The following is a 27,577-nucleotide window of genomic DNA, read 5'->3' as shown; positions in this document are numbered from 1 at the left end:
CTGAGGACAGACTTACACGGTGCTCAGGTATCCTCTCTGGAGCCTCTACTGGTTGGCATTAGTTCTCCTCAGATATACAGAAAACAAACTATGGTGTCTCTTCTCCGAGCAGTCTGAAATACCATTCTAAATTTTCACTTGTTTATTCTGATTTTTTTGAGGCAGGGTCTCACCATGTAATCAGCCAGGTTGGCCTGGAACTCACAAACGGTTGCTTGCCTCTGTCTCAGTTAGTCAGGTCTCTCCACTCATTACTCAGGGAGCTTGCATTAGTTCCCTGCTGTGTGTTGGTAGGAAGGACAGAGGACAGAGGGAGCCCCAGCCTGCAGAGCTCCAGCTGCCCGGGGAGGCAGACTGCGAAAAGCGCTGCTTAGGACTCTGTGCACAGCCTTCTGCTTGCTCCTTTTCCAGCACATTCTACAAATGTCCCCTCCTGCAGTGCTCTCTTGAAAGTAATCCCCCAGTTGTCTGTGGCATGGGTGCTCCTCGGGATGGGTTTGCAGTGGCACCCCTGTTTTCAGCCCAGCTGCAGCCCCACTTCAAGGTGCAGCTCCTGTAGCCGAGGTTTTTTTTTTTTTATTTTTAGCTCCTGAAATTGTGCTGATTTCTTTTCCCTGCTTTGTCTTTCCTGTTTTCATTTCGGTGGAATTGTACATTCAGAACAAATGAACAGAACCGTCCCGTGGGTTTAGGGCAGTCTCTAAACAGGAAGCTTCTCAGGGTCGTTCTTAATACTCTGCCAGGACTTAGCTTTTGCACCTCATGTTGATGCTCTCGTTGAGTTTTTAAAATTACCTTGATTTCTGTTGTTTTGTTTCTCAAGACAGGGTTTCTCTGTGTAGCCCTGCCTGTCCTGGAACTCACTCTGTAGACTAGGCTGGACTCAAACTCACAAAGATCCGCCTGCCTCTGCCTCCCAAGTGCTGGGATTAAAGGCGCATGCCACCACCGCCCACCTAGCTTACTTTGATTTTTAATAGACTACATTTATATAATTTTTTGAAGATCTAAGATACTTAAGTATGCATTGAAAAGGCCTTCCTTCTGCCTTTTCTCCCTGCCACACCCTAGAGGTATCAACTTTAACTCATTTCTTGTATGGTCTCAAACTCTTCTTCATAGTAGGTTCAAACAAGGACATTTATCTCCTCCTTTTATACAAGAGCTGGTAATTACAGATTGCTATGTCCATGCAACTGTGTAAAGAATACTCACTGTTCCTCAGCACTCCATCCTCCACTATAGAGGTGGTTCACGGTGTACCTAACCTGCCCCTCCTGATGCATACTAACTGACCCCTAGTCTCTGCATGGCAAATCGCCTGCTAGAGATAGCTTTTAAAAATTGTCATCATCATCATGATTTTGAAGTACAGTGTCAGTATGTAAACTTGGCTAGCCTGGAACTTGCTGGCCAGGCTGGCCTCAAATTCATAAAGATCTGCCTGCTTCTGCTGGGATTAAAGGTATGTGCTACCACATCTAGCTGGAGTAGATAAATACTGTGAAAATGAATTCTCTAATGTAATTGGTGGTGTGAAGGGCTAATGGTTTGAGCCCAAATTTAAGAAGCTAGATTTCGCCAGGAGGTGGTGGCGCACGTCTTTAATCCCAGCACTTGGGAGGCTAAGGTAGGCAGATCTCTGTGAGTTCGAGGCCAGCCTGGTCTTCAGAGTGAGTTCCAGGAAAGGTACCAAAACTACACAGAAAAACTCTGTCTTGAAAAACCAAAAAACAGGGGCGGGGGGAGCTAGATTTTATGGAACTGGTGTCTGGCTGGTGATTTCCCAAAGCTTGAATTTGCCCCCAGTACCATCTTTACCATCTTGTTATAGGATGTGGGGGTCACAACTTGTGTCCCAAGTCAGGTCTGACCTCCCATCCTCATAAGCCAAATCAAAAGTGCAAAGCAACTGGGTATAATAGCACACACCTTTAATCCCAGCACTTGGGAGGCAGAGGCAGGTGGATCTCTGTGAGTTTGAAGCCAACCTGGTCTACATAGTGAGACCCTGTCTTGAAAAATAAATAAATAAGTAGAAAGCAGAAAAGGGAGTTTTTTTGTTTGTTTGTTTTCAATGTGGTCCCATTGGGAAGAGGGACAAAGGGATCCAGCAAACCCCCAAGTCCATCTTTGGGGTCCTGATGTGAGGTGGATGTTTGAATAGAGAGCCACTGGATACTTGTAAGCCATCCTGGTCAAGGTGTGGTCCTGCCCATTACTGACCCATCGTCATCCGAGCTTCAGTCTCCATTGTAGAACTGTGTGAAATCTCTTTCAGGGAGACCAGGTCCCCCTCCAGCTGGTACCCTTTCCTTTTCCCAGCGTGAGATTCAGAGTTCTCATTTCTTTGGGGTCCCTTGTTTCAAAGCTGATAGTCAGACTGAGAGACTCAAGTATCTCTTTAGAAATCTTCATCTGCCAGACCTGTTAACAGTCTGACACTGGTAAACGTGGACCAAAGGCTTTGCCACTTCCGTTTCTCAAGATCAGTGAGACTGAGGCTACCAGGGCAGCTCAGTCCGCAGAGCCAACCGGGGCTCTGAACCCAGCTTCTGCTTCTGTGGGGTTGGGAGGTGGCAAGTCCTGCTGTGTGAGCCGCCTTGCTCTCTGATTAATTCTCCAGCCCCTGACTGCTGGAACTCTGGTATGTTCCCTGCTGTAGGCACTTGCAGGCAGGGAACAATGGCTGTCTTTTCACATTTGTCAAACAAAGGGTTTTTTCAAAGCTGCAGTTAAGGTGCTTTGGCAAAGGTGCTTGGCAGTAAAGCAGCAGGGATCTTATGTCACCAGCAGGGATCTTATGTCACCAGCCATCTCATCCTGGGCAGGAAGTGGGTACCTGGGAGCCTTCCCTCCACATAGCACCAGGAGCTATAGACACCAGCCTGTGGTTCTCCATGGAGGAAACAGGCTCCTAAAAGACCAGGCAGCTGCTGAGGTTTGCAGCTAGTGAGTGATGGAGTAGATGAGGGCTCTGGGGGCGCCCTCCATGTCTGTTCTGAGCCTCGAGATGGATTAGTAAAGTATCGCAGGATTCTGGCAGGGTGTAAGCTCAATGGTCACCCCCACCCCCTTCACAGCTTCTTTCTGCTCAGCCAGGTTTGGTTTTGCCCAGCCCTCTGACTCCACTCTTTCCTCCTCCTATGCCCTGCCAGGGCGTGGCACAGAACAGGGCATCTAGCTTCTCCAGAGGGCACTCTGCACCACTGCGCTTCGTTCTCACCTGGCGATCCCTTGACAAGGCTAGCAAGCCCTCCAGCTGCTGGGGAAAGTGAGATTTCCTGAGCTGTCTTAGAAAGCTGTAGCTAACAGCCACCACGCGCACTGATGTCTGCTAAGTACCTCGCGGCTGCTTTGAGGGGAGATGGGCAGGGCGATCCCTTTCAGGCCAGGACTCTTCCTCCAGGTCCCGGGTGTAAGAGGCCTTGGTGTGGGAGCTATCTACATGTGCAGGGGGCTGGATTCTGTAAAGGCTCTTGAGGCCCCAGGGCTTGCTCTGAGCGCTGCCTGTTTTTTTTTTTTGGTCTTCTAGTCCACAGCCGCCACAGCCCCAGGTCCCCGAGACTCCCTGGGCAGATGAGGGCGGCTCCGTTTATCACCTGACCGATGAAGACTTTGACCAGTTTGTGAAGGAGCACTCCTCTGTCCTCGTCATGTTCCACGCCCCATGTGAGTGGAACTCTGCTGCCCCTACCTCCCCCTTTCCTCAGAATAGGACACACCGCCCTGGGACTCTTTGGACAGGGGACTTAGTGGGAACTGGCATGGGGCCTGTCCTCAGCGCATGCGCCTGCCTTGTGTCCCCATCGGAACTGCACAGAGGCCCAATCAGGCCACACCTGTTCCTCAGGAGCACTCAGTGAAGCTCCAGCTCCTGTAGGCCTGAGTGTCCTCCAAGCCAGCAGGGGCTGAGGAGTCGGACCGGGTTCTGGCTAGAGCAGTACTGATCCTCCTAGGGTGGGAACCATATGGAGAGAGGGTCTGCCTTTGGTCGGTAGCTGAGCAGGCAGTGAGGCCAGCATCTAGAGTGCCACCCTGAGAATCACAGCCCCTGATGCTCTCAAGAGTGGCTTAGAATCTTTCTGAGCCCGTGTCCTCTCTGCACTGTGGAGAACAGAAGGTTGATGACGAGGAGGCTTCAGGAGGAGAGGGCTGTCCTGGGAGGGAGAGCTAGGTCACGTGGGAGCAAAAGATGGCAGCCCTGCATGGAGCTTCCAGGGGCTTCTGGGAAGGGCTGGCCACTCCCAATTGGAAATGAGCTGGGTGGCCTGGGACAAGGTCTGCGCATGTGCGGCCCTCTGTGCTCGTAGCCTCCTGCCAGTTTGCCGAGTGATGATGAGGGGGAAAAAAAAAAAGCAAGAATGCCGTGCTTCACAGATGAGTACCCGAAGCCGGGTGTCACAGTGTGTGAGAGGGAAAGAAGATGCAGAGCCATAGAGACACACTCCACGAGGAGGGGGCGCACAACTGATTAAGCCTGTCAGCGGAAGGTCCTTACGCTAACAGAGTGGCTCCAGAAGGGTCATCTCCCATCTCACCCGCGGTGCCCCTGAGTGAGTTGATTGGCACCGCCTTGCAGGCAAGATTGGCACAGATTGCCCATTGCTTTCGAGTCTTATGCTGCTCCAGTCTTTTGTGGCCACTCAGTGGGGGTAGGGGTGGGGTACAAGGTCTAGCTTGACCCCTTGGGGAGCTGCTACTATGAATTCCCCTAACTTTTTTTTTTCCTGAAAAAGAGCTGAATTCTTGGGAATCCAGAGGAAAAGCACTTCCTATGTTTTGTTTCTAGTTCTAGAAAACAGACAAAGAGTTCAAAAACATATTTTTTTTTTTTTCAAAGACTCTTCAGACTTGTGGTTACGACCTGCTGATTACGGACAGTGTCAGAAGAGCAGAGTAAGGTGGCACACGTCTGTGATGCCAGCCCTGGGGGTGAGAGAACCACTGTGACTTTGAGGCCAGCCCAGGCTACAGAGTGAGACCTTATCTCACAAACAGAGCAAAGAAAGCTAATGCCAGGGCCTGTGGAGTGTGGCGTTCTCCAGGTCTGGGGGTGGTGGGTCTTACTTACGGGTATCCCCAAGGTTAGCGATACCTTACAGAGGCCCACCGCCTGGACAGCGGGCAGCGCTGTACCCACCGTCACCCATCTCCAAGCTAAACTATGCTTTCCTGGTCCATCTCAGAGTTGTGGATGGAAGCCAGTCTTGCAGGAAGTTATTATGTTGGATCCAGAGCCGAAGTCACCATTTCCAGAGGTGACCATTTGGATGCCATTTGATGCCATTTGGAGGCATCATTTTACTCATACTTTCCCTTTCCTTTTTTTTTCTCTTTTCCTTCTTTTTAAAATAAAAATTTTTATATTTGTTTTATATGTATGTTTTGCCTGCATGTATGTATGTGCACTATATGCATGCACCTGATACCTGGGGAGGCTAGAAGAGGATGTTGGATCCCCTGATACTGGAGTTATAGACAGTTGTGAGCCACCATGAGGGTTCTGGGGACTAAACCTGGGTCCTCTGCAGGGACAGCGGGTGGTCTTCACCTGGTCGTGGCCCCAGCCCCCTTTCCCTCGCTCTTAATGTCTTTAAGTGAGCATGTAGTAAAACTGGCCTTCTTGTCGACATGTGTATAGATTTGCGCAACCATCATGCCCTAAAGCCTGCTGCTGCTTTTCTAATTATACAAATAATTTCAGAATAATAAGATTGTTGTTAGCAATGCATAGTTCAAGGGCTGGGTAAGAATCCAGTGGAAACAGTGGGAAGCCCCCTCTCCCAGCCCCACCGTCCACCCCAGGGTTGGACACTACGGACGTCAGCATCTACGTTTCTTTCTGCAGTACTTCGTCTACATATGGGAGTTTTCTTTCCTCCTCCTCCTCCTCCCCCACCTCCTCCCCCTCCTCTTCCTCCACCTCCTCCTATTTTAATATGAGCAGGGACATTCTTCATCCATTTTCCTATGATTTGATTTTTCACTCAGCAGTAGGTTCTGATGTTTTCACGTCAATATAAGTGTTGACATATAAATCTAACTACTGCGTAGTGTGTTATAATTTGAATATGCCATTACTTTGAAACAAATCCCCCGCTGATAGACATTTGTCCTCAGTTTTTCACTATTCAAACAGTACAGGAAACATTTCTAGACATATATTGGGAGCCGTATCTAAAAGTTTAGGATTAATTGCCAACGCAAACTTCCTTACCATGGATGGTCTTGTTGTTTTGGAATTTATCTGGGTAACCCAGAAATTTTCCATGTGTTGCAGAGTCAGTACCCTGGCAACCTTGGTGTTACGGTTTGTGGTAGCTGGAATGAGAATGGCCTCTGTAGGCCCAGATGTGGTCAGCATGGTCCTCAGTTGGTAGGTTCAGGAGGTGTGGCCTTGCTAGAGGAAGTATGTCACTGGAGGTGGGGCTTTGAGGTTTTAAAAGCCACTCACCGCTCCCAGTTTGCCCTTTGCTCCCTGCTTGTGGTTTGAAAGCCGAGCTCTCTGCTGTGCGAGGTGCCATACCTGCCTGCTGTCTCCCTTCCTCACCTTGATGGTGACGGACTCGACTGGCTGGAACCGTAGCCCCAATAAACCCTTCCTTCTGTAAGTTGCCTTGGTCGTGCTGTTTTATCACAGCAATAAGAAAAGTAGCTAAGACATGGATTGTGTCTGAAATGTCCCTTACAACCTCATGTTTTGAATGCTTATTCCCCGTCCCGGCCAGCGGGATCTTCAGCAGAGACCCTAGAAGGGGGAATGGCGAATGAAGGGACAAGAGACGCAAAGAATTGACAGCAAGACAGTATTCTGATCAAGCTGCAAAATTTTATTTTTCTCAGGTGGGTTTTATAGTAAGCAGACCAGGAAACTTTCTTTGGGAAAAGATCGGGGACTGTTGAGTTGCCAAGCAACCCAACCACAAGACATTGTTACTAGTGGTCACTGTAGCAGAAAGATAAGGAAATGTTAAGTTATTTTCTAATAACTCAGGACTTGTCCAGGCATGTCAGAAGTTTCTGGTTAGGGGCTCAATACTGGACAACAGAAACTTAACTCAGGCAGTCAATATGCATGGCTCTTGAAATTGTCCTCGGCAATTCCCCAACTGTTGGCACTGTTTAGGGGAGGCTGTGGAACCTTTACGAGGTTGGGGTGTAGCAGGCAGAAACAAGCCACTGCGGCTGAGCTTTTGAAAGTTACCATCAGGTCCTGCATCCTGGTCCATCATGATGTGAACGGCCTCCTTCCCACATTCCCACTGCCACCCGTGAAGGAGCTCAGCCACGCCTTCCCTGCCACAGTGGGCCACAATTCTTGAAAACCATGAACCAAAAGAAATCTTCCCTCCCTTAGGTTGTTTTCTTTCACACACTGAGGTCATTGCTGCAGAAGTAACGGGTGTACACAGATACCGTCAACTTTGCTTGCCTGCAGCTCTCCTAACACCAAAGAAAGAAAACATCCTTTCCTGCAGTAACCCGCTGCGTTAGCCAGCTTTCATCACTGAAAACATTCCTAAGAAAAACCAGATGAAATGAGGAGAGACTTATTTTTGGCTCACGGTTTCAGGGATTTTAGTCCACGGTCACTTAGCCCGGTTGCCTTTGGGCCTTTGTCAAAACGGAACATCATGGCAGGGTATACGTGGTGGAGGAGGCCACAGTAGTCTGAGAAAGCAGAGAAGGGAAGGGACTGTGTCCTTAAAGGGGAGAGTGGAAACCTCCAGGGACCTTCTTTATCCCTCCAGCAGTTTCTACACCTCCCAACAACACCATGGACTTGACATATGAGCTTTGAGGGGAGGCCCCTAATCAGACTCTTTGCCCACTTCCCTTTTACCCAGAGCTCTGTCTGGTATTAGTCTTTATCTGTTCGCGTGTTTCTCCCGACATCTCTGAAGCTCTCTTAGTCTCTAGCTTGCTTCAGCTTTGTTTGTGGGTGCTTCTCCTTGTCTTAACTTTGTACTTTTGTAGCCACATTGTAGTAGTTACTGAGTAATTGCTATGGATCAGGAGTTACTTGTGGGGATATAATTACTTTGTTCATCTTTACAACAAATCTTGTATCATTATTCCAGTTTTATAAAAAAAAAAAAAAAAAAAAAAAAAAAAAAAAAGAGGGTACCTACCGGCAGGTCTGCGAACTTGCCCAAGGTCATACGGCCAAACCAGTGCAGTCTGGATTAAAATCAACCCAAGCGGTCCTGGAAGCCACACCTCAGCACTAAGCCATTCGGACAGTCTGCGTTTCCCATCATCAGTTCCTGTTTTGCTGAGCAAATCCACCCCAGAATTGGTTTGCATTTCATTCTCTTCTTCTAAACTTTTCTTTTTTGGGGGAGGGGGAGCAGGTGAAGGGACTTTACCTTCCTTTTTTTTTTTTTTTTTTAAATCTATGCATCCTTTTCATTTACATTGTCTTATTGATATTTTCTTGTTACTAAAAACATCTTTTTGTGCATACTTTTGGTGGCCACATGATGTTTCATCATAGAATGGCACTGTAAATTGCTTAACCAGTGACATAATGTTGAAACTTTGAGTTGTTTACTGAATTTTTCATTATAAGTCACACTGCCCGAGAACACGTCCATGCATGAATATTTATCCACATGTCAGATTATTTCCTCAGGATTGAAACCTGCAAATAAAATTTTAAAAGCTTGTTATCCACATTTTACAGTAACATAAAAGATGGGGAGACCTCTGCAGGATGAAGGGCTGTGATAAATAGAAGTGTCCATCAGGGTGTGACTCAGTCCCAAGGGATCAGTGAGCCCGCTTTGGCCCTTGACGGAGCCCAGACATCAGCAATTCTACTGGCATTAGTGGGAAACCCTGTGAACTGAGCTACCAGGGAGTTTTACAGATGAATTTGACCTCCTGGAAGATTCGGCTTTCAGCATCCAGGGAAGGCCCATGGCTAGTCTATAATACAGTTGTCAGTAGAGGTGAATTCAATATAATCCAGAGCAGGTTGGAGGGCTCTGGGGTGACAGAGGCCAGCATCCCTGGAGCCAGAGAAGAATGGGATAGAGGTGTTTGTGTCAGATCTCCATGGATCACAGAGTTAGCAGCTAGCACACTTACACCGATTAAAAAAAAAAAGAAAGAAACAAAAAAAACACCCAAGAAGGAAGTTGGGCCATAAAACTTAATGGCCTGTCAAATCCCAGTGAGGATACTAGCCACAGGCCAGATCCCTACTCCCCACATCTAAAGCTCCTGACTGTCCTGAGGAAGACCATTACTCGGCCAGACCTTTCCCCTCCTCTGGGCCTTCATGGGCCTCTCATCATAAATTCTGTCTGAAGAAGTTTAGTGCCTAGCCTCGGCATCTCATTCGAAAAGCAGAGGATGCTAGAATGGACAACCTAATGATTTCTAGTGAGCTCTATCGTAGGTCTGAGAAATGCTAGACCAACATCTAGAAGGCTGGTGATCTCTGAAGACAATTGTCAAGACTGGGAACAGTAGAGGGTGAGGCCCCTTTGGGTTAAGAGTAAGATTGGAATTTGAGCAGAAGCCTAAGAAGGGTTACATATAAACTGGGGTGGGGGTGTTAGCATTTGAGGTGAGGAGGGAACGCATTCAAAGGTCCTGAGGTAGAAGTAAGCTTATGTGATAGGAGAGAAACTGTAGCGTGAAGGTCGGGAGGAAGTGAGCTGAGCCAAGGCTGATGGGCAGGTGGGAGCCAGATGGTGCTGGGCTTGTGGCGATGATAAGAAGCTTAGATTTTAGTCTCCCACCTGTGGCGGAAAGCCCTTGGAAAGTTTTAAGCAAGGGGATGTGATATGATTTATACTGTGAAAAGAGACCCTAGCTGCTCATAAATATCAGGAGATAGCACTGATTCGTCACAAGGCAACCTAAAATTAAATGCCGTGGGAATATCTGAGTAAGAAGTATTTTATGACCAGAAGAAAAACAGCTCCGTCAATAGAGCTGACGTGAGCTGGAAAGACTCAAAGTGGGGCCCAAAGCAGGGGTGGTGGTGGACCACAGGGGTAGTCTGGAGGGATGCTGCCCTCAACGAGGTCTTATCCATCAGGGTGGGGCTGTGATGAGGAGGGTGACCCTGAGGGGACTTACCATTTCATCTCCTAGAGCCACAAGTTCTGACTGTAAAAGGGACCCGCTGGTCTCTGTCATTTGTCTCGTGGGGCTGCTGGGATAATTTTAAATGGTCGTGTACAGAAAACAAACTCCTCCTAACTCAGCCCCGAGAGACAAGGCTGGAAGTTACAGGAGAGAGCCGTGCACGTGAGCAGAAGAACCTAGAGGTTTTTAGCCATCATCATGCCCAGCACAGACACTGTGGCTGATCACAGCCCCTCTGCCCAGTGAGCCAGTTCTCAGTCTCTGAGCCTGCCTCTGGCTCTGTTGATAGACGCTGGCAGGTGGTATTGAGTCCATTTTCCACCCCAGCGGGGCAGTGGCATCAAAGGACAGAAACCTGATAGAGGCGTGAAGGGAGTGTAAGGTGCATTCCCTCATCCTCAAGGACCCTGCCGCATCAGCTAGGACATTTAGAAAGAAGCGGTCATTTTCCGTTAGTAGGCTTTCCTGTTTTCCATCCACTGACCTCTGTGGCAGTCCCGCTGTCCAGGCCCTACCAGCAGCATCACCCACATCGCCGCGTTCAGGGGACAGAGTGTTGGGGGGGACCTTTTCTGAGCTAGCTTGTTTCTGGAAATGCAAGTTCAGGGCTCTGCAGCCGTTACTCCCTGCCTTCTCTCTAGGCCAGGCTGAATTCTGGGGTGACAGACCCAGCCCCCGACAGCAGGGGTGTCTCTGGACTTGCTTTTCTCCAAGGCTTCTTGTACAGATGAACTCCCTCGGCCTCGGGCAGGAGAATGGAGTGGACTCTGAGCAGGGCATACATAGGAAGCATAGGGCTGGAGGTAGCCCTGTGCGGCCCCTGTAAGCACTGTAGAATGTCGTCATCCTGACCATAAACCCCAAAGGATTTCTTGCTCTCTTTTTAATTCAAGCCAATGCTTTTAAATCATAATGTGTTTCACACTAAGCCAATAGAACCTCCCATAGACCATCCTCTTTTGCTTGTCTTGTAACACATCTTTGAGTATGGAAGGTTACCCGAGCCTGGGCATCTGTAGGGCCCCCCACCTTCCTCCACCCACCTCTTATGGGAAAGGGACCACTTCAGTCTCCTAACCATTTAGTCTGGGACATGAGTTCTTGGGGCCCAATGGCGAGACCTGGGTGGGATCCCTGAGAAGTTGCTCATGAATTTGGAGGTAGATGCATCAGTGGGGAAGAACTTGTAGTGCAGTCTTTAGCACCCGAGACTCAGCCTCCAAGGCTGCCTCTTCTCCCTCCTACTGGGGAGACAGCTGTCTGGGAAGAGAGGCTAGCTTGGAGTCCCCAGCTGATTGCAGGCTGCACATTTTAACTGGAGGGAGGTGCAGGGACAGGAAAATGGCACCGCCCACTCTGGATGCTCCAAGTATGCGCTATTAAAAGGGCTTCTGTGGTCATTCCTGGGGACCTGCTTGTAGTCTGAAGGTACAGGTGTTAGTGTGAAAGGCGACCAACCTCCAGCCTGCCCCCTCCCTTTTAAACCTAATTCTTAGGGGGTGGGGGAAAGACAGATGGTTTGTAATGATGCGAAAATGCTTATTTCTGGAAAGTATGTTTTTATAATTCAGGATAATGATGGCTTTAACACTCTGGAGTTGATGGGGCTCTAGTCAGATGAGGCCCAATAGAGTCAGATGACCCCTACCCCATCCAGAAGCAGCCCTGGGGACAGTTCTCGGAGGAACCTTTGGGGACAATTTCTGGGCCAGTGGTCTTCCTTGCCTTTCCGCAGAACTCTGCACTACTGAGTGGGGCCTGGGGACACCTGTGTTCTGAGGCTGCCTTTCCTCTGAAGACTGGGTCATCGTGTTCCTGGTGCTTGTGTATTTGGTCCTTTCATCTGTCTGTGTCCTCAGTGGTCTACCCAAGCCCCTGGTCACCCTTGTTCTCTTCAGATTAATTACGCCTGTTCATCTTGTTGCTGTTCAGTAACTATTTATTATGTCAGTTACATGATGGTCACTTTGCTTCATGTGGAAGCCCAGGGTAGAAAATTCCCAGGTCCTGCCTTGGAGGAGTCGGATTCTGAGACTAGAGTCCAGCAGTGAGCAGTTGAAAGAACAGCATCGAGGAAGGAGCTGTAGGGAGGCTCTTTCTCTGGTTCATCTCCTCAAAACATCCTGTGAACACTAAATTGTCCCAAGCCACAGGCCGTGGTCCTCTCTGTCTTCAGACTGGAAGAGCCCAGCGCCTGGGACCTTCTCTTCCCTTCTGTGTTTTAACCCAGCAGGAGTGGGGAGCTCCCTAAGCAGAAGTTGCAGGGTCCCCATGTCCTTTTCTTTTCTTTTTTTCTTTTAAAGATTTATTTATTATGTATACAGTGTTCTATCTGCACATAGGCTTATAGGCCAGAAGAGGGCACCAAATCTCATTATAGATGGTTGTGAGCCACTATGTGGTTGCTGGGAATTGAACTCAGGACCTCTGGAAGAGCAGTCCATGCTCTTAACCACTGAGCCACCTCTCCAGCCCCCCATGTCCTTTTCTTGCCTGTCGGTTGGGTACTTTGGAGCCTCCAGGGGGAGGTTTGTGATATCTCTGCCCAAAGGCCGTTTGGGAAGATCCAGCATGTGGGCATGACTGGCAGCTACTGCCTGGGCTGGAGGCCATCAGAGTCACTGTCCTTGACTGAGCCCTGTCCCGGGTGCTCTGCCTAGCAGCATGGTGTTCAGTTAGGATGATTCTATCAGGAAGCAGAATGGCGACTCTGGAGCCCCTCGTCCCTCCCCAGGGACAGGGTGACACTGGGCTGAAGTCTTCTGTCACTGTGCCACCTGGAGCCAAGCTTCGCAGTGCTGTGGAGGAGCAGACACCTCCGTCCTCGGCAAGGCCACATGCAAGTAGGGAAGTCAGTTGAGTTGCTCAGGTGGCTTCTGGGAAGGGAAGATGTGGAAGGTCTTCTCTGATAATGGCGGCCTGTGGCTTTCTGTCTTCCTTCCTTTTTTGTCTTTATTTTTCCTAACAACCAGAATCCCACACAATTAGCACACGCCCAAAAAAGGCTGTCACTTCTCAGCAGGTTCCAAATCTCATTTATGTCAGGTCCCCATGCAACTGGGCTCCCTTTGAGAGCATCCTTCAGCTGTCAAGACTCCTCGCCACTCAGGCTCTTAGCATCCCAAGCCAGAAACCACTCCTTCAATGGAAATAAAAGAGCTCTCTGATCCCCTCATGGTACCCACCAAGTGTCTGGGATTTTTGTTGTTTGTTTGTTTGTTTCTGGTTTTTTTTTAATGTCTTTAATTTTTTGCATTTATTTATTTGTGTATGTGTGTGCATGTATGTATGCATATGTATGTGTTATAGCATATATGTGCTATGTGGAGGTCCAAGGACAGCTTGTAGTGGTTCGTTTTCTCCTGCTCCCATGTAGAGCCTAGGGATCCAACTGAAGTCATCAGGCTTGGCGGCAAGCGCCTTTACCCACTGAGCCCTCTCCCTGGCCCCTGTTTGCTTTTTAATATATCAAATTCTGTTCTTCACGACATCTGGATGCATTCGTACGCCTGTAAGGAAAGGGAAGAGCAGGTTCTAGCCCAAGGAAATGCCATTAGTTTGTAGGTCCTGTGCTGGTGCCTCATCCTGTGGGGATTCAGAACTTAACTTTTCCCATGTTTTGGCTTCTGTGGATTCTTATTCCCATCCTGCAGCCCGGAGAAAGTGATCAGCAATGGTAATCATTGCTAATAACACAGTACCAGGAGGTCTGTGCCATCATCTCCAGAGGGCTTCCCTCAGGATTGCTGGGGGTTGGGGCACACCTGTCTGTGTCTGCCTCTCAAGCAGCCGTCCGCCATCCTCTTGGTGCTTCAGTTTCTCCTCCTGTAAAATAGTGACCACGTCAGTGCCTACCGTGTAGGACTCACCTAAGGACAGGCAGCAGCCCTGCTCCATGGCCTGGCACCCCAGGACTGGACATGGGGGTGCATGCGTTGTTTATATGGCACTCGTTGTCTCTCAGTATCCAGGTTCCTGGGGTGATGCCAGCCAGTCTCAGGGAGGCAGCATGGGGACACCAGGGCCTCCAGGCCTTGAAAACACCTTTCCTTGCATTCTCCCCGCAGGGTGTGGGCACTGTAAGAAGATGAAGCCAGAGTTTGAGAGTGCTGCTGAGGTCCTCCACGGAGACACTGAGGTGAGCTTCCTTTCCTGAGTCCTTACCATTCCCTCCAAAGAGTCACTGGCTCCGAGAGTCATTGTGACTTTCTCTAAGTCCCAAAGTGGCTCTTCCTGTCCCTGCAGGCCTGCAGGACCTCCTTGTCCCCTAGCAAATACATCCTGGTCAGGCTGGTGGGCCCCCTCCCAGGGACAGAATAGGACGGAAAGCCTAGGAGACCATGTTCCTGTGGCTGACTGGGGGACCTCTGCCTATTTCCCTCCTTTCCATGGGACCTTGACTCTGAGGAGAAGGCCCTATTCTGCCCAGCGTGGTTGGTGAGGCAGATTCAGAAGCCTCCTCTTAGCCCGTCCCTAAGAAGAGAAGGATGTGCCAGGGTATCGTTGCTCCCTGGGATCTGTAAGCCCCGGAGATCCAGGCCCCTCCAGTTAGATCCTGGTGAGGCCTGGGGGAGAGCTGGGCTGGCAGCTGGGCTCCTCTCTCCAGCAGCACCACTTCTGAGGCTGTAATGCATGGTTGGCCTTTCCCCCATCCCAGAGCTCTGGTGTCCTTGCAGCTGTCGATGCCACTGTCAACGAGGCCCTGGCAGGAAGATTTCACATCTCGGCCTTTCCCACCCTGAAGTATTTTAAGAATGGAGAGCAGCAAGCAGTACCCACACTCAGGACCAAGAATCAGCTTATTGAGTGGATGCAGAAGTAAGTTCTTTTGGCCTTGGATACTGGGTCCTAACTAACTAGCTGCCAGCCCCTGGAGATGGCCTTGAGGAAGAGAAGTTATCTTAGCTGGGAAGAGACACCATGATCATGGCAACTCTTATAAAGGAAAACATTTCATTGGGGCTGGCTTTCAGTTCAGAGGTTTAGTCCATTATCATCACGGCGGGAAGCATGGCGGCACGCAGGGAACATGATGCTGGAGAGGGAGCTGAGAGTTCTACATCTGGATCAGTAGGCAGCAGGAAGAGAAGAGAGACACTGGGCCTGGCTTGAGCTTCTGAAACCCCAAAGCCCACCCCCAATGACACACTTCCTCCAACAAGGCCACAGATCCTAATCCTTTCAAATAATGCCATTCCCTATGAGCCTATGGGGGTCATTTTTCATTCAGACCACCACAGAAGTGAACTGTATGCACCCTTGTCCTCGAATTGGGGCCCAAGGAGCCAAGAAAGGTGACTCCCTAAATCTAAAGTCACTTTCCAGTGTGGGTCCAAAGGCAACAGTCACCGTTCTGGATGTTCCATCAGCGTCAGTGAGTGTTTGCCTTCTCTGCCCCAGGTTTCATCATCTGTGAATACAGGAAGGGCACACTAGCTAGTCATCACAGAACCACGTATTAGTGGTCAACTGGATGTCTTGGAGTGTCCGCAGTGCTGACTTCCAGGATTCAGGATTGAGGACAAAGATTTCTCAGAGCCCCTCAGCCTGTGCATTAGTTTTCTAGACTTCCATAACAAAGCATGAGAGTCTAGTTGGCATGTCAGAAGTGGCAATTCAAGATGTTGGTGGGGTTGGTTATTTGGAGGCCTTTCCTTGGCATATATATATATGTTGCTGTGATAAAATATCTCAACAAGATTAACTTTGCAGGATAAAGGATTGTTTAGCTTATTCCAGTCCCTCACTGTAGCAAGGTCAAGGTAGGATCTCAAAGCATCAGGATGCATCATTCACAGTCAAGAACAGAGTGAGGAACCTGAGCTTGCCTTACTTCCTCTGCTCTGTAGAGTCTAGGGCCCAACACCAAGGAATAGTGCTGCCCGTTTTCAGGCTGGGTCTTCCCACATCAACCTGGGTGATCAGGACAGTCCCACAGACAGGCCCCCAGGTCAACGTGATAGACAGTTCCCTTATCGAGACTCTTCCCAGGTGACAAGTTGACAAAACTAACCGCCATGGTGGCCATCTTCTGCCTGTCTTCACATGCTCTTTCTTCTGTGTGTGGCACTGTGACCTCACCTCCAGTTACAAGAACGCCAGGCATACTGTATGAAGGACCCATTGTAGTGACCTCACCTTAATGGCCTCCACATACAGTCACTGTCTGAAGTCCTGGGGAATAAGGGCTTCCAGTGTGAATCTGGGGGCACAACTTAGCCCATGCCACAGCAAATACAGAGAGCCTGAGAGGTTCTGTCATTGCTGACCCAAAGACCCAGAGGAATTTGAGCCTCGGTTATTGGGATTCCCTTCCATGAATGGAGGAAGTTGGCCTGTGATGCTGATGCCCCGAGACAAGGAGCAACCTCCGGCCACGCCAGAGAAGCAAGAGCTATTATCAACCATGTTGCTGCAGCCTGGCCCTGCCTTCCACTGCCCTCCAGGGCCCGTACAGAACTTTGATATTCAAGGACGTGTCCTCATTTCACCAAAAGGAGGGAAAAGGAAGTGAAAGAAACCATTTTCTGGCCTTCACAGAGGTCCCCGATACATGAGCTAATGATGCCCGTGTGCAAGGCAAGACTGGGAACAACAAGGAAAGCAGGCAGATTAGCAGTCGCTGGATTGAGGTTCTTTCTTGCAGCATTGATCCTCAAACCTGGATGTGCATCCAGGACACACCAGATGTGGCAAGTGTATGTTAACACACACAGATTCTGAAACTCTTACTCCTGAAGCTTGAACTCAGAGGATGTGGATGGAGCTCCCAGCCATGGTGTTTGGAGAAACCCTGGTCTGTAGAATAGGAGCGCAGATAGTATGAAACCCAGGAGATGCCTCTTGTAAGAAGAAAAGAAAGTGGCAAGGTTCCACCCTCAGCTGCTGTTCCCATTTTTCTCTGCTCGCCAGGAGAGGAGCCTGATAGCCAAGCCGCCATGCTGGAGGGAGTGGTCTGGTTCTGAAGGAGACGAAGAGTTCAGTTTCCCTTCTGGTTTGTGAAGCAGGCGGCTCATCATGCCTGCTGTCCCAGTCTTGCTCAGGAAGGCAGTAGACTCAGGGCCCACACATGGTAGATAAGCGTTCTACCCCTGAACCAAATCCCAAACCCAGTTTAACTGTGCCTCTTTTCATCCACAAATCCTACTGAGGCCAGGATTTTTATTCCTATTTCATTGGGAAGGCATTGAAGTTCAGAGAGATTAGGGTCGCCACCCAGAGACAAGCAATAGCTCTTTGAGGCATTTAGAAGAGAGCCTTCCAGTGTCAGGACAGCAGGTGATTATGGGATGGAAGGTGGAGGGGTCTCATCCAGAAGCAGGGCAAGCAGATGGTGCCAGGCAAGGAACATGGTGTTCACTGCTGGGTGTAGAGGTGGCCAAGGCCCAGCTTGCTAAGATGTGCCTGCCCGTGTACAGCCAGTGGAACAGCCTTCAGGGGCTGGGCAAGCAGGAAGGACAAGTTGGTGCCATCCACCATGTAGCCAGGGGACTTAGAGTATCGAGAAAAGGGGAGGATTGGTCTTGGTCACCGGCACAGGGGTACCGTGGCCAGCATTGAGAATTTGGGGGAGGAAGAGGGACTAGAGAGAAAAATAAAACATGTTCCCAGTCTTGGGGGGTTTGAGGTAAGAGTGGAGCCTCTGACTGGAAACAGGCTAGGATGAGAGGCAAAGTTCATGGTATCCACAGCCACGGGAGGCCCTGGAGATCCTGGGAGTCACATAAGGTCTCACGAGAATTGCAGAGGCTCGGAATAGAACCGGAGGAAGAGGAGGCTGTGGGAGACGTGGAACACTGATGTTAGGAGGTACTATTAGAGGGCTCGTGAAAAGTGACAGAGAGGCCCCATGCCACTCTTAACTGAGTCCTGGGATGGCGGTTCAGGGTTGTGGCGGAAATGTAGTGGGAGGGGGCGTATGCGGCAGCTTGGTACAGCCTTACTTGCCAAGAGACGGGGGTTGCAAGGAAGACAGGCTTCTGAAAGACCTGGAGCTGGGTGTGTTGACATTTGCCTGTAATCCAAGCACTCAGAAGGCTGAATCCAGAGAATAACATGTTCTAGGCTAGCCTGGGCTACATGACGAGATGTGGTCTCAAAAATAGATAAGACTCATCATTAGTCCGCTTTCCCTTACTGTAATAAATCCCTGAGACAATCAACTTACAAAGAGGAAGTTGGTTTTGCCTCAGTTTGGAAGTGTCGTTTTATGATTACCTGGCAGTGATTGAAAACAAACTTCCCACTGTACCCCACCTTGGTTTTCACTACCTCCTGACAGGCTTTTCAGGGGACATTCAGATCTGAACTACCGCGAGCTTTATCCTGGTGTGAGGCAGAATGGGATGGGAGACAGCAGAGAAGCAGAAACTGGAAAATGGCTAACAATTGATCCAGTGCCCGCCGTTTATGAGCACGCCCAGCTTCTCTAGGCTGGACCAAGCAGGAGCTTCGTGTACACTCGGTGTCCTTCCTTACCACCCGGGTACCGCTCTCTCATGTAACAGAAAAGCAAACAGACTCAGAGGGGTTTGGTCACTTTCCTTAAAGTCACAGGTCTCACAAGTAATCTGGACTGGAGCCCGGGCCTCCCTCACTTGGCCGGCGCGCTCTGTGCCAGAACAAACACTTCAGAGAAGATGATGGAAGGTCACTCAGTGACTCCCTAGGAGGCAGGCAGGAAGGGCCAGGGAGCCAGGTGGAGGAGGTTCTGTGCCTTCCGAAGTGATGGTGACCCACACCAGGGGGGTGCCTGTGTTCAGATGGGGCCACGTCTCCCACCTCTTCATGGATGGTACGGATTTGTTGGTGTTTGAGCTGAGGTTTTAAAATGAAATCCCAGAAGAAATGCAAAGTTGTTTGTTCGTTTATGTGGGGTGGGGTTTGCACCTGTCTGTCAGCAGTTCCTCATGTTTGCCCCCCCCCAACCTCTGCAGCCCTGAGGCTCCCCCACCTCCAGAGCCCACGTGGGAAGAACAGCAGACAAGTGTATTACATCTGATGGGGGATAACTTCCGGGAGACCCTGAAGAAGAAGAAGCACACCTTGGTCATGTTCTACGCCCCCTGTAAGTAGCTTGTGTTCATGAGGAGGGAGGTGAGAGGCTCGGCCCCACCCCATCCAAAAGAGCCCCTTCCCCAGGGACCAGGACACCCACTGGTTGACTCTGAAACCAAGCGTACCTGAAGCAGGACTCCCAATTTCCCCAAAGGCTGAGAGGGCCTGGAAAATGCATTGATGCCCTCTGTCGGCCCCCATCAGCTTCTTGCCCTCATTGGGAATGTCTTTCTCTTCTCAAGCCTACAGGCTCTGTATGTGGTGGGAACCAGTTGCCTGGGTCTCTGGGTTTTTCCATCCTGCCTGTACTCCCCCTGTATGCCTGCCCGACACCCCCACACCGCACCCCACCACACACACACACACACACACACACACACACACACACACACACACACAATTCCTTCCACTCTCCTCCTAGTCTTCCTCCTGGCCATGCCCTTTCTTTCAAGGCCCGAGAGCTCCCTCCACTGACCTTTCGCACAGGCTTTGATCTGTCTGAGTCTGACACCATGTTGTAGGAAAGGCACATTTCACCTGCAAGCTCCATGATTCTCATTTTAATCAGAGTACACGTTGAGGCAGGGCCATGTCTGTTAAGGGCGGTGTGGGTGACCTCGGGTTTCTGTGCGTCCCCGTTTTGAAGCTGTTAATGGACACTTAGAGGGAAAGCATCTTAGCATGCCCCACCCTTCCCTTGCCCTTCTCAGTCTCTCCCCCAGGTTACAGCCCGGCTTAATGGAGTGAGGATAATAAAAGTCTCTGTCTACAGAGAAGCCAGGCTCTCAGTCTAGTCGTAAACCCACTCAGTTGTGGCCGGCCCTCCTGTTTGCTCCGCTCCTGTCCCCGCTGTTCAGTGTCAGTGGCCTGCAGTGTCTCTTGTTGTCACTATGACTGTCTGAGGGGCCCTAGTAGACCCTGACTTCAGACCCCACCCCTCAGGCAGCCAGCACCCCCGGGCAGCCTCCCTTCCCTGCACGCAGCCTTGGCCTCTTCTCAAGGGTCTGCTTTCAAAGATCCTTACTGAGTTCCTCAAAGACCTTGCCTGCCCCTTCAGAGCAAAAGAGAGTGAAGGGCTGAGACCCAGGATTTCTGTGGCTTGTTCCAGGCCCATGGCAGGTCCTTCCTGCAGCCCTGGCAACTCTGTCTGCCACGGGCACAATTCATCAGGAATGATCTCTGTATGAGCATCCAGTAGGCTACAATCAGTTCGGTGACCAGCCACCAAAACTTCACACAGGCTAGACAAAATGCTTCCCGAGGAATGTCCCCTCTCTTTAGCCCAGGCCACCCCTCCTTCCTCACTGAGGGATCTATGGTAGACACAAAGTCCTTACTGGCTACTAGAGCAGACAGGTTTCTGTGTCCACAGGGATCCTCCCAAACTGGCCATTTGAGACTAGTCTGCCTCCCTTCTCCAGGCGGCACCCAGAATGTAGGAGAAGGAGCTATATCCCTGCCAGGCCTCAGGGGCTCCCAGTCTTCTCTGAAAGAACTCTCACACGCCAGGTCACGGCCACAGCAGTGCTATGGAATGATTCAGTTGCTGGTAAAGAGCTTACTCCTTATGGTTCCCCATCTCTTACTAGTTTTCTGTCTTCAGATTGTGCCCCGGTACTCCTGGGAGCTACGTCCTTTTTTTGGGGGGCGAGGGGGGGCAGAATCTAAGAACAAAGAAGTCTGTCTTTCTGTGCTTTCTGATGGTAATGTACTTACTTGTGAGCTACACACACACACACACACACACACACACACACACACACACAAACTTATTTATATATAAAGAATCCAAATACTGCAGAAATGTCAAGTACCAGATAAAATTTTAAAGTAAAAAGAAAAGGCTGGTCTATCACATCCGGCCTCCCTGCCGCTTTCCTTCTCCCCCAGATCTGCCTCCCCACACGTCTCTTTATTCCCCACTTCTCTTTATACCCACACCTTCCTGCAAGATCTGATCATGGGAACTGCCCTTCCTAGACCAACTCAGCTTCTCCTCTAGGGTTGAGGTTTTCCAGCCCGTCCTCCGGCTTTGCCTCTGCCCTCCCATTTCAGGGAGCCTAATGGGTTTTCTACTTCATAGAGGTAAAGCTCTGTTTTCTCACCCCCAAATTTTAAAAAGCCATGGCATGCTCTGGCCCACCCGATGCCTCCTAGAAACAGCCCATGCACTTTGTGCCGCCGCCGCCACCCCACCAGGTACCCATCTGCCATGCACTCTCTTCAGATAATGAGACAATGAGATGCAAGAAGCCATGCGTCTGAGGCCCCGATATTTTAAAATTGACGGCGTGGGAACTTGCACCAGGCTGACAGTTGGCTTTTATGCTTTCAATAAGTGGAGGTTAAAAAGGGAAAATTAATAGTGAAACCGGATTGTGAGGCTTAGGGTAGATTATTTTCGGCCCACCCTGCGAGTGTGCTATTAGTAGGCCCGTGCCCTTCACAGGGCCTGTGGCTGCCCACGGGATGAGTCTACCAATAGAATCGTGCTCTTTAAATGTTTTGAAATTATGTAACACCACTCCTGTACTATGACATTTTCATGAATTTGAGCTTTGTGTCTCTGTTAGGCCAAATTAATGGTGTTACTTCTGATTGCCATTTTAGGTAGTTGAAAAGTCATCTGTCTCTTAGCTGCCACATGGGCTCATTTATTCCGAATTAACCCATAACCATCCCAGGTCTCTTCTCTTCCTGCATCAGATGTTGGGAAATCCCTGAGTCCCTCCCCATCATCCCCCCTCTATTCTGGGGCCAGCTGGCTGCTCCCCAAGTCTGGCCATATGGGTGGTCCCACCCATCTCAGGAACCAACTCAGATGCTAAATTCAGATTAAATTTGTAGCTTAGTCTTAATTTGGTTTCACAAAACCCTTTGAAATGCCAGTCATTATTAGCTCATTCTAAAGAGGAGAAAGCAGAAGAGCAAAGCCATTTCTGTTCCCTGCAGAATCAGCTCTGTCTACCTCCCCGAGTGGGATGGACAGGCCTGTGTCAGGAAGCTGCTGCTGGACCCAGGTCTCCCAAGCAGGCATGGGACCCCTCCCACCTGTTTTCATCGGAATCGATTACCACGGTCAGGGTCAAAGCTGTCTGTCCATGGCAGTTCTGTTCACTCATACCTGGTGAATGAATGTGAGAATGGGCGGGTTGGGGTTCTGATCTGTTCACCCTGAGGGAAAAGCCAATGTGGCCTGTGGCTTCCCCAGCTTCTGTGACTGAAAGAGGAAAATGGCCCACAAATAGGTTCCTGCACTTCTTTCCAGCAGGAGGGGGGGTCAAAGTGATGCACAGACTAAGAAACAAGAACCACACGTGGAATGCCACGGCCCTTCCTCCACTCTATGGGCCTTTTCCCTGGGGCGGGGACTGGGGCGGGGGGGTGATGACTCTGTAGATCATCTTCCTCCCAGCCTCACTCAAGCTATCCTTTGTTGCCTTTAAGATTAAGATTGTAGAAAGGGATAAAGGGTGTTGATTAGCCATGAAGTAGAGAGGTGACCCGCCATCACCCCTAGGGCAAGAGAACAGCGTGATGGACTCAGGGAGTCCTGAGCACAGGTGGTCCTTCCCAAGTCCCTCTGCACTGTGGCTCCAGCTCCTCTGGTCCGTCTCCAGGGCAGTCTCTGCACAACCCCATCACCACCTCCTTTTAGTCGGGATGGCAGATGAGAAGTTCTAGGGGGAGGGGGTGTCCCCAGACTCACTGGCATTGATTCCTGCAAAGCCCTGTGCCCACAGACGAGATGTGGGAGACGTTTGGATGGCAAGGTTAACAACGGAGCCCTGGCAGGGGGAGCGGGGTGTGGGGCTCCCGAAAGGGACTATCGAGAGTTCCAGAGAGTGGCCCCAACCCTGCCATCTTCAGGCCTGTGTGACACTCTGCCCCTTCTCACCCAGGGTGCCCGCACTGTAAGAAGGTCATCCCACACTTCACTGCCACAGCGGATGCCTTCAAAGATGACCGCAAGGTAAGGACGCTCCCCCTCTCGTTCCATCCCCCAGTTCGCTTGGCACTAATGCCTGCGCCTTTTTCCCTGCCAGTTACGTTCTCCAACCCTATGTGCGGTTCTGCCCAGACCTGTAAGCAGGGTCGTTCTCAGAAGCAGAGCATTCTTACTCTTCACCAGGCAGACAGGATGGATGTCTGCCGCAAAATCAACCAGAGGCGTAAACCGAACCATTTTAGCACTTCCGTGGAAGAAGGGTATAAAAGGAGCCATGTGTTCATTTTTCTTTAGTGCTCAAATATTTTTACAGTAGGATCGTAGTCATGCGTTACTTACATAATTAAAAATACAAATAACCCCCCCAGAAGCCAAATGGAGGAGGCTGCGGTGGGGGAGAACCAGACCATGCCAGAGGATCCACGTCCTGCCTAAGCTAAAGGCTCCAGCAACTGCCGGCTGATGAAGCATAAAATTAACAAGCTGGAGCTGCAGATTGGATTAGGGAGTGGGCGCCAGGCCTGTCTCTGCAGCAGGGGAACAGAGCCACCCCTGGTGAGGGTGGGTGTGTGGCCTTTGAAGCAGGGCCGGACCCCAGAACTCAGGGAATCCTCTCAACCTCCAGTCCTCAACATCCTTTCTCCTAGAAGGTTTTTGTTGTTGTTTGTTGTTTACTGGGGGGGCAGGGCTGGAGGCTGAACTCCTGCTAGGCAAGCAACCTACCACTGAGCTGCACCCCCAGCCCTTGAATTCCCTTCTCATCTTACCGACCTGGGGACTGGTAGAGATGGTTGCAAAGATTGTTCCCAGCCCTTGGATTCAGTCATAGGAATCTGTCACACACCAGGCCTCACTGGGTTTTTGTAGGGGCTCACACACACACACACACACACACACACACACACTTACTCACACAGAGTACCCAGAGTCACATGTGCTACTGTTACACCTTCCTATTTTCCCCACGTAAAATCCTTCAGCTGGTCCAGGCACAAGCTAAGCAGAGGTCCCACAATAAATAGACGGGTCCGGAAGAGCAGGTAAGGCAGCACACGTGAGCACAGACAGCTTGTTGTCCTAGGGATGGTGAGGGTTTGGCCGAAGGCCAATGGAAGGTAGGCCTGAAGGTCCCTCCAGGATGATGGAGGCAGAGATACAGGAGCTAGGATGCCTCACCTCGCCACACTTTGAAGGAGCCGCAGAGAAAGGTGATGAGAACGTAGCAGTTCAGGAAGCCAGGCTGAGAGCAGGCACATATTTGGGGAGAGAGGGCCCATAGGACAATATTCCTACTTAGATTCTGGGACCCTTCTGTGTATTCAGGGTCTGACTGTTTCCCATAAGCCCTGGCTTTGCCCTTGAGGTCCCCCTCACTGTTCCAGAAGGGAGAATAAGGAACACACACTTTGTGTGCACATGCATGAGAGAGAGAGAGAGAGAGAGAGAGAGAGAGAGAGAGAGAGAGAGAGAGAGAGAGAGAGAGAGAGAGAGATTGTACGCTTGTCTGATGGTTGTTTCTGTACTGGGAACTCCAATGATGTCACCATACCCTGACTGCCTACCTCAACATTAGAAGAGATGTCACTCCAAGTCATTATCATTGTCGCTCCAAGTCCATCAGCCCTGAACTAGAACACTAAGGGCTCCGGGCAGATAGGAGAATGAGTAAAGTTGGTGGCCTCTCTGCCCTAAGGCTGCTTAGGTGTCCATGCGCTCTAGGAGATCCTTGAAGGGATTCTGAGGCCTCACTGATGCCCAGAGCTTGAACTGGCTGTTCTGGTACATACAGTGTTGGGGAGGTCTGCTAAAGGACCAGGTGGTCAGAAAAGTCTTGGAGTATAGCCCACATTACCATGACAGCTGTTTTTCTTTTCTTTTTTTTTGGGGGGGGGGGGTTGGGTTTTTTTTGAGACAGGGTTTCTCTGTGTAGCTTTGCTCCTTTCCTGGAACTCACTCTGTAGCCCAGGCTGGCCTCGAACTCACAAAGACCCGCCTGTCTCTGCCTCCCTGTTTTTCTATTAGACCACTGCAGGGCCTTCTGAAGCCAGGCTTGCCAAATCCACAGTAGGCAGCCTAGAGCCAGCCTGTCCCTTCCCCATTCACTCTGGTGTACAGGGCCCTGTTATCTGTGCCTCCTTGTCTGACATACGCTAGCTCTTTGCCGGGTTCACACACTTAGCCCACTCCCTCTGCCCCTCCTTACAACCTCCTTTGTTCCGTCTCCCAGTCTGTCTGTCTGGGAAGCTGACCCACCTGAGGTTCCTAGAATACTCAGCAGCAATAAAAACAGCTCCCAGAGCCAGGGTGTGGCCTGGGAACTAAGGTGAGTGGTGCCCATTCTGTGCCCAAAGCAGGGTACCATACTTGAACCATCGTATGGGAGGCTCTGGGAGGATGCCTCCAGAAACTGGTGACTTAGAAGAGCTGGCCTTTGTACTGGCCATACAGTGGTGTTTGGGGACCCTTGGTTTGTCCCTTTTGCTTTTACTTTAGAAGGACTGTGGCCTAGAAAGGAGCTATGTCCTTTGCGCAAGGATGCCCCAGGGGTTATTGATAGCCAGAGCTGGGTCTCCTGACTCCGGCTCTTCCTCACACCCTTGCGGCCACCTCTCAGCTGGAATTGTATTTTGTTTCTCCCCCAACAGCCAGTCTGCGTTCCTTCCCCAATCAATATGCGGTTGGTTTTTTCACTTCCATTTTCATAGCCAAAGTCAATATTAGCTCCTGCAGAGATTTATTTTACTGAATCAATAAAGCTGTGTGAGGCAGCTCATGTTTTAGCCAGGGAGCCTAAATCCCCTCCCAGGAGCTTAGTCGGGGACCTTATCAGTTGACACGCTGGTGGAGAAGAGCTACAGACTGTGAGTGTTGGAATAGATGGCTTTTTTTTTTTCCCAGTGGCCTGGAAGACAGGGACCCGTGGTGGAAGGCAGGTGGGCCAGGACAGAGGCTAGGGACTGCTGAACTGGCCAGGAGGGCTCACCTCTCTGTGTACCTTAAGGTATGCCCCAGCTTAGGCGTGGAGGTAGGGCCAGTGAAAATGTGCAGGTCATTCCAAGGGAGGTCACAGGGCTGCAGGTGCCCTGCTCAGACTGACCACATCACCACTCTAACCTGGACAGGTGAGGTAGGTCATGTTTGGCACTCCTGTCCATCAGGAGTGGAAACTCCTTAACATGGGAGCCTCATTTTGAACTCCCAAAGTCTCGATGCTTTCGACCCCCATGAACGTTGTCTAAATGGCAGAGCGATAATGGGGGCCATGGAGGCTTTTATTCCATGATGAGCAGTGAGTGAGTCATACGTTCCTCGAAGTAGCTTGACGGATTAGGTATTATCACGTTCCTCATTTTACTGGTGTGGAGTCTAGAGTCCAGGAGGGGTTAAATGGGAGTCACTAAACACGTTCCTTTGCTGGGAAGGAGCCACGTCAGAAGCGGAACACAAAAGTGAGTTGAAGCGGAAGAAGCCACAGGGGAGATGACATGGCTGGGTAGCTGAGGCTCTGTCCCTTGGGAGACCTCCTAGGACATGAGCCACAGAGTTGTCTCACTCAAAGGTCCTAGAAGCCGGGGTTCTGTCCTTGACCTTTTACCCATTATTACCCCTAGTTCTGCAACTTGAGGGCTAGGTGGAGCTCTCAGGTCAGACTTTCAGTACCAGGGCAAGTCCGGCTGAGGACCCTTCAGGACAGACACAGAGCCGAGGAATCCATGCTAACTACAGAACAAGGCTAGAGGCTGTAGGTGTGAATGCAGGGCACCAGTGAAGGCCACAAGTAGGTCTGGAGGGACAGGAGTTGAGGCAGGTGAGATGGGGAGCTCTGAGAACAGATTCTATTTGAAGGCTATCGGCCACGCTCGTCTCCTGTAGAAACTGAGCATGGATTCCCCTTTGCAGCTAGAAGCCACATTCCGTGTACATGGCTGACAGCTAGTGTGAGGGATTCACAAGTATACATTTTTAATTTAGCAGATTTATAAAACCATACACTACATTTCCAACAGCTCCAGGGCATGTATACAAATTGAATGCATAATTTAAAGTGGATGCAGGCAGAGCAGCGGCCCGGAGTGGTGTTCATCAAACCCTGAGCAGAGGAACGGTGGCCCCTGGCCCTGGGCTGGCTGGAGCGGGCGCTGTGCTGCTGGCCGTGTGGAGTCGGACATGCTTGTCCTGAAGAAGAAAACCCTGCACTTGGGTGACCACAGGAGCATCTGCCTCTTGTTCCTAAATAATTCAGGACACAATTTAGAAGATAAGCGGGGTTCTCAGGAACCCACTGCGGCCAGCTGCTGGCCTAAGCGAATTGAGTTCATTGAGGGTGCTGGTGAAGGGTAGGGTTAACCTCCCGGAAGGAGACAGATGCTCGGCCGCTCAGCCAGCCGCTGCCTGTGGGAACACAGGGCAAGTACCATCCAATCTTCTGATGTTTATAGAGAAGCTCGAAGCCAAATTTTTATA

The 27,577-nt window shown here is 50.4% G+C and overlaps 1 protein-coding gene across 3 annotated transcripts in view; it reads left to right on the top strand.

Moving 5' to 3' along the window:
* The window catches only part of Pdia5 (protein disulfide isomerase family A member 5), a 91,879-nt gene that overhangs the window by 62,248 nt on the left and 2,054 nt on the right, over positions 1 to 27,577 (top strand). For all 3 annotated transcript variants that reach the window (XM_006974560.4, XM_042259252.2, XM_042259251.2), the window contains exons 11-15: positions 3,536 to 3,672; positions 14,175 to 14,245; positions 14,765 to 14,925; positions 19,044 to 19,174; positions 23,067 to 23,137. In XM_006974560.4, the coding sequence (XP_006974622.3) occupies positions 3,536 to 3,672; positions 14,175 to 14,245; positions 14,765 to 14,925; positions 19,044 to 19,174; positions 23,067 to 23,137 (571 nt within the window). The remainder of the gene's footprint in view (positions 1 to 3,535; positions 3,673 to 14,174; positions 14,246 to 14,764; positions 14,926 to 19,043; positions 19,175 to 23,066; positions 23,138 to 27,577) is intronic.

The sequence above is a fragment of the Peromyscus maniculatus genome, chromosome 12 (assembly GCF_049852395.1).
Source record: "Peromyscus maniculatus bairdii isolate BWxNUB_F1_BW_parent chromosome 12, HU_Pman_BW_mat_3.1, whole genome shotgun sequence".
Lineage (NCBI taxonomy): Eukaryota > Metazoa > Chordata > Mammalia > Rodentia > Cricetidae > Peromyscus > Peromyscus maniculatus.
This window is presented reverse-complemented; position numbering and strand designations above follow the sequence as displayed.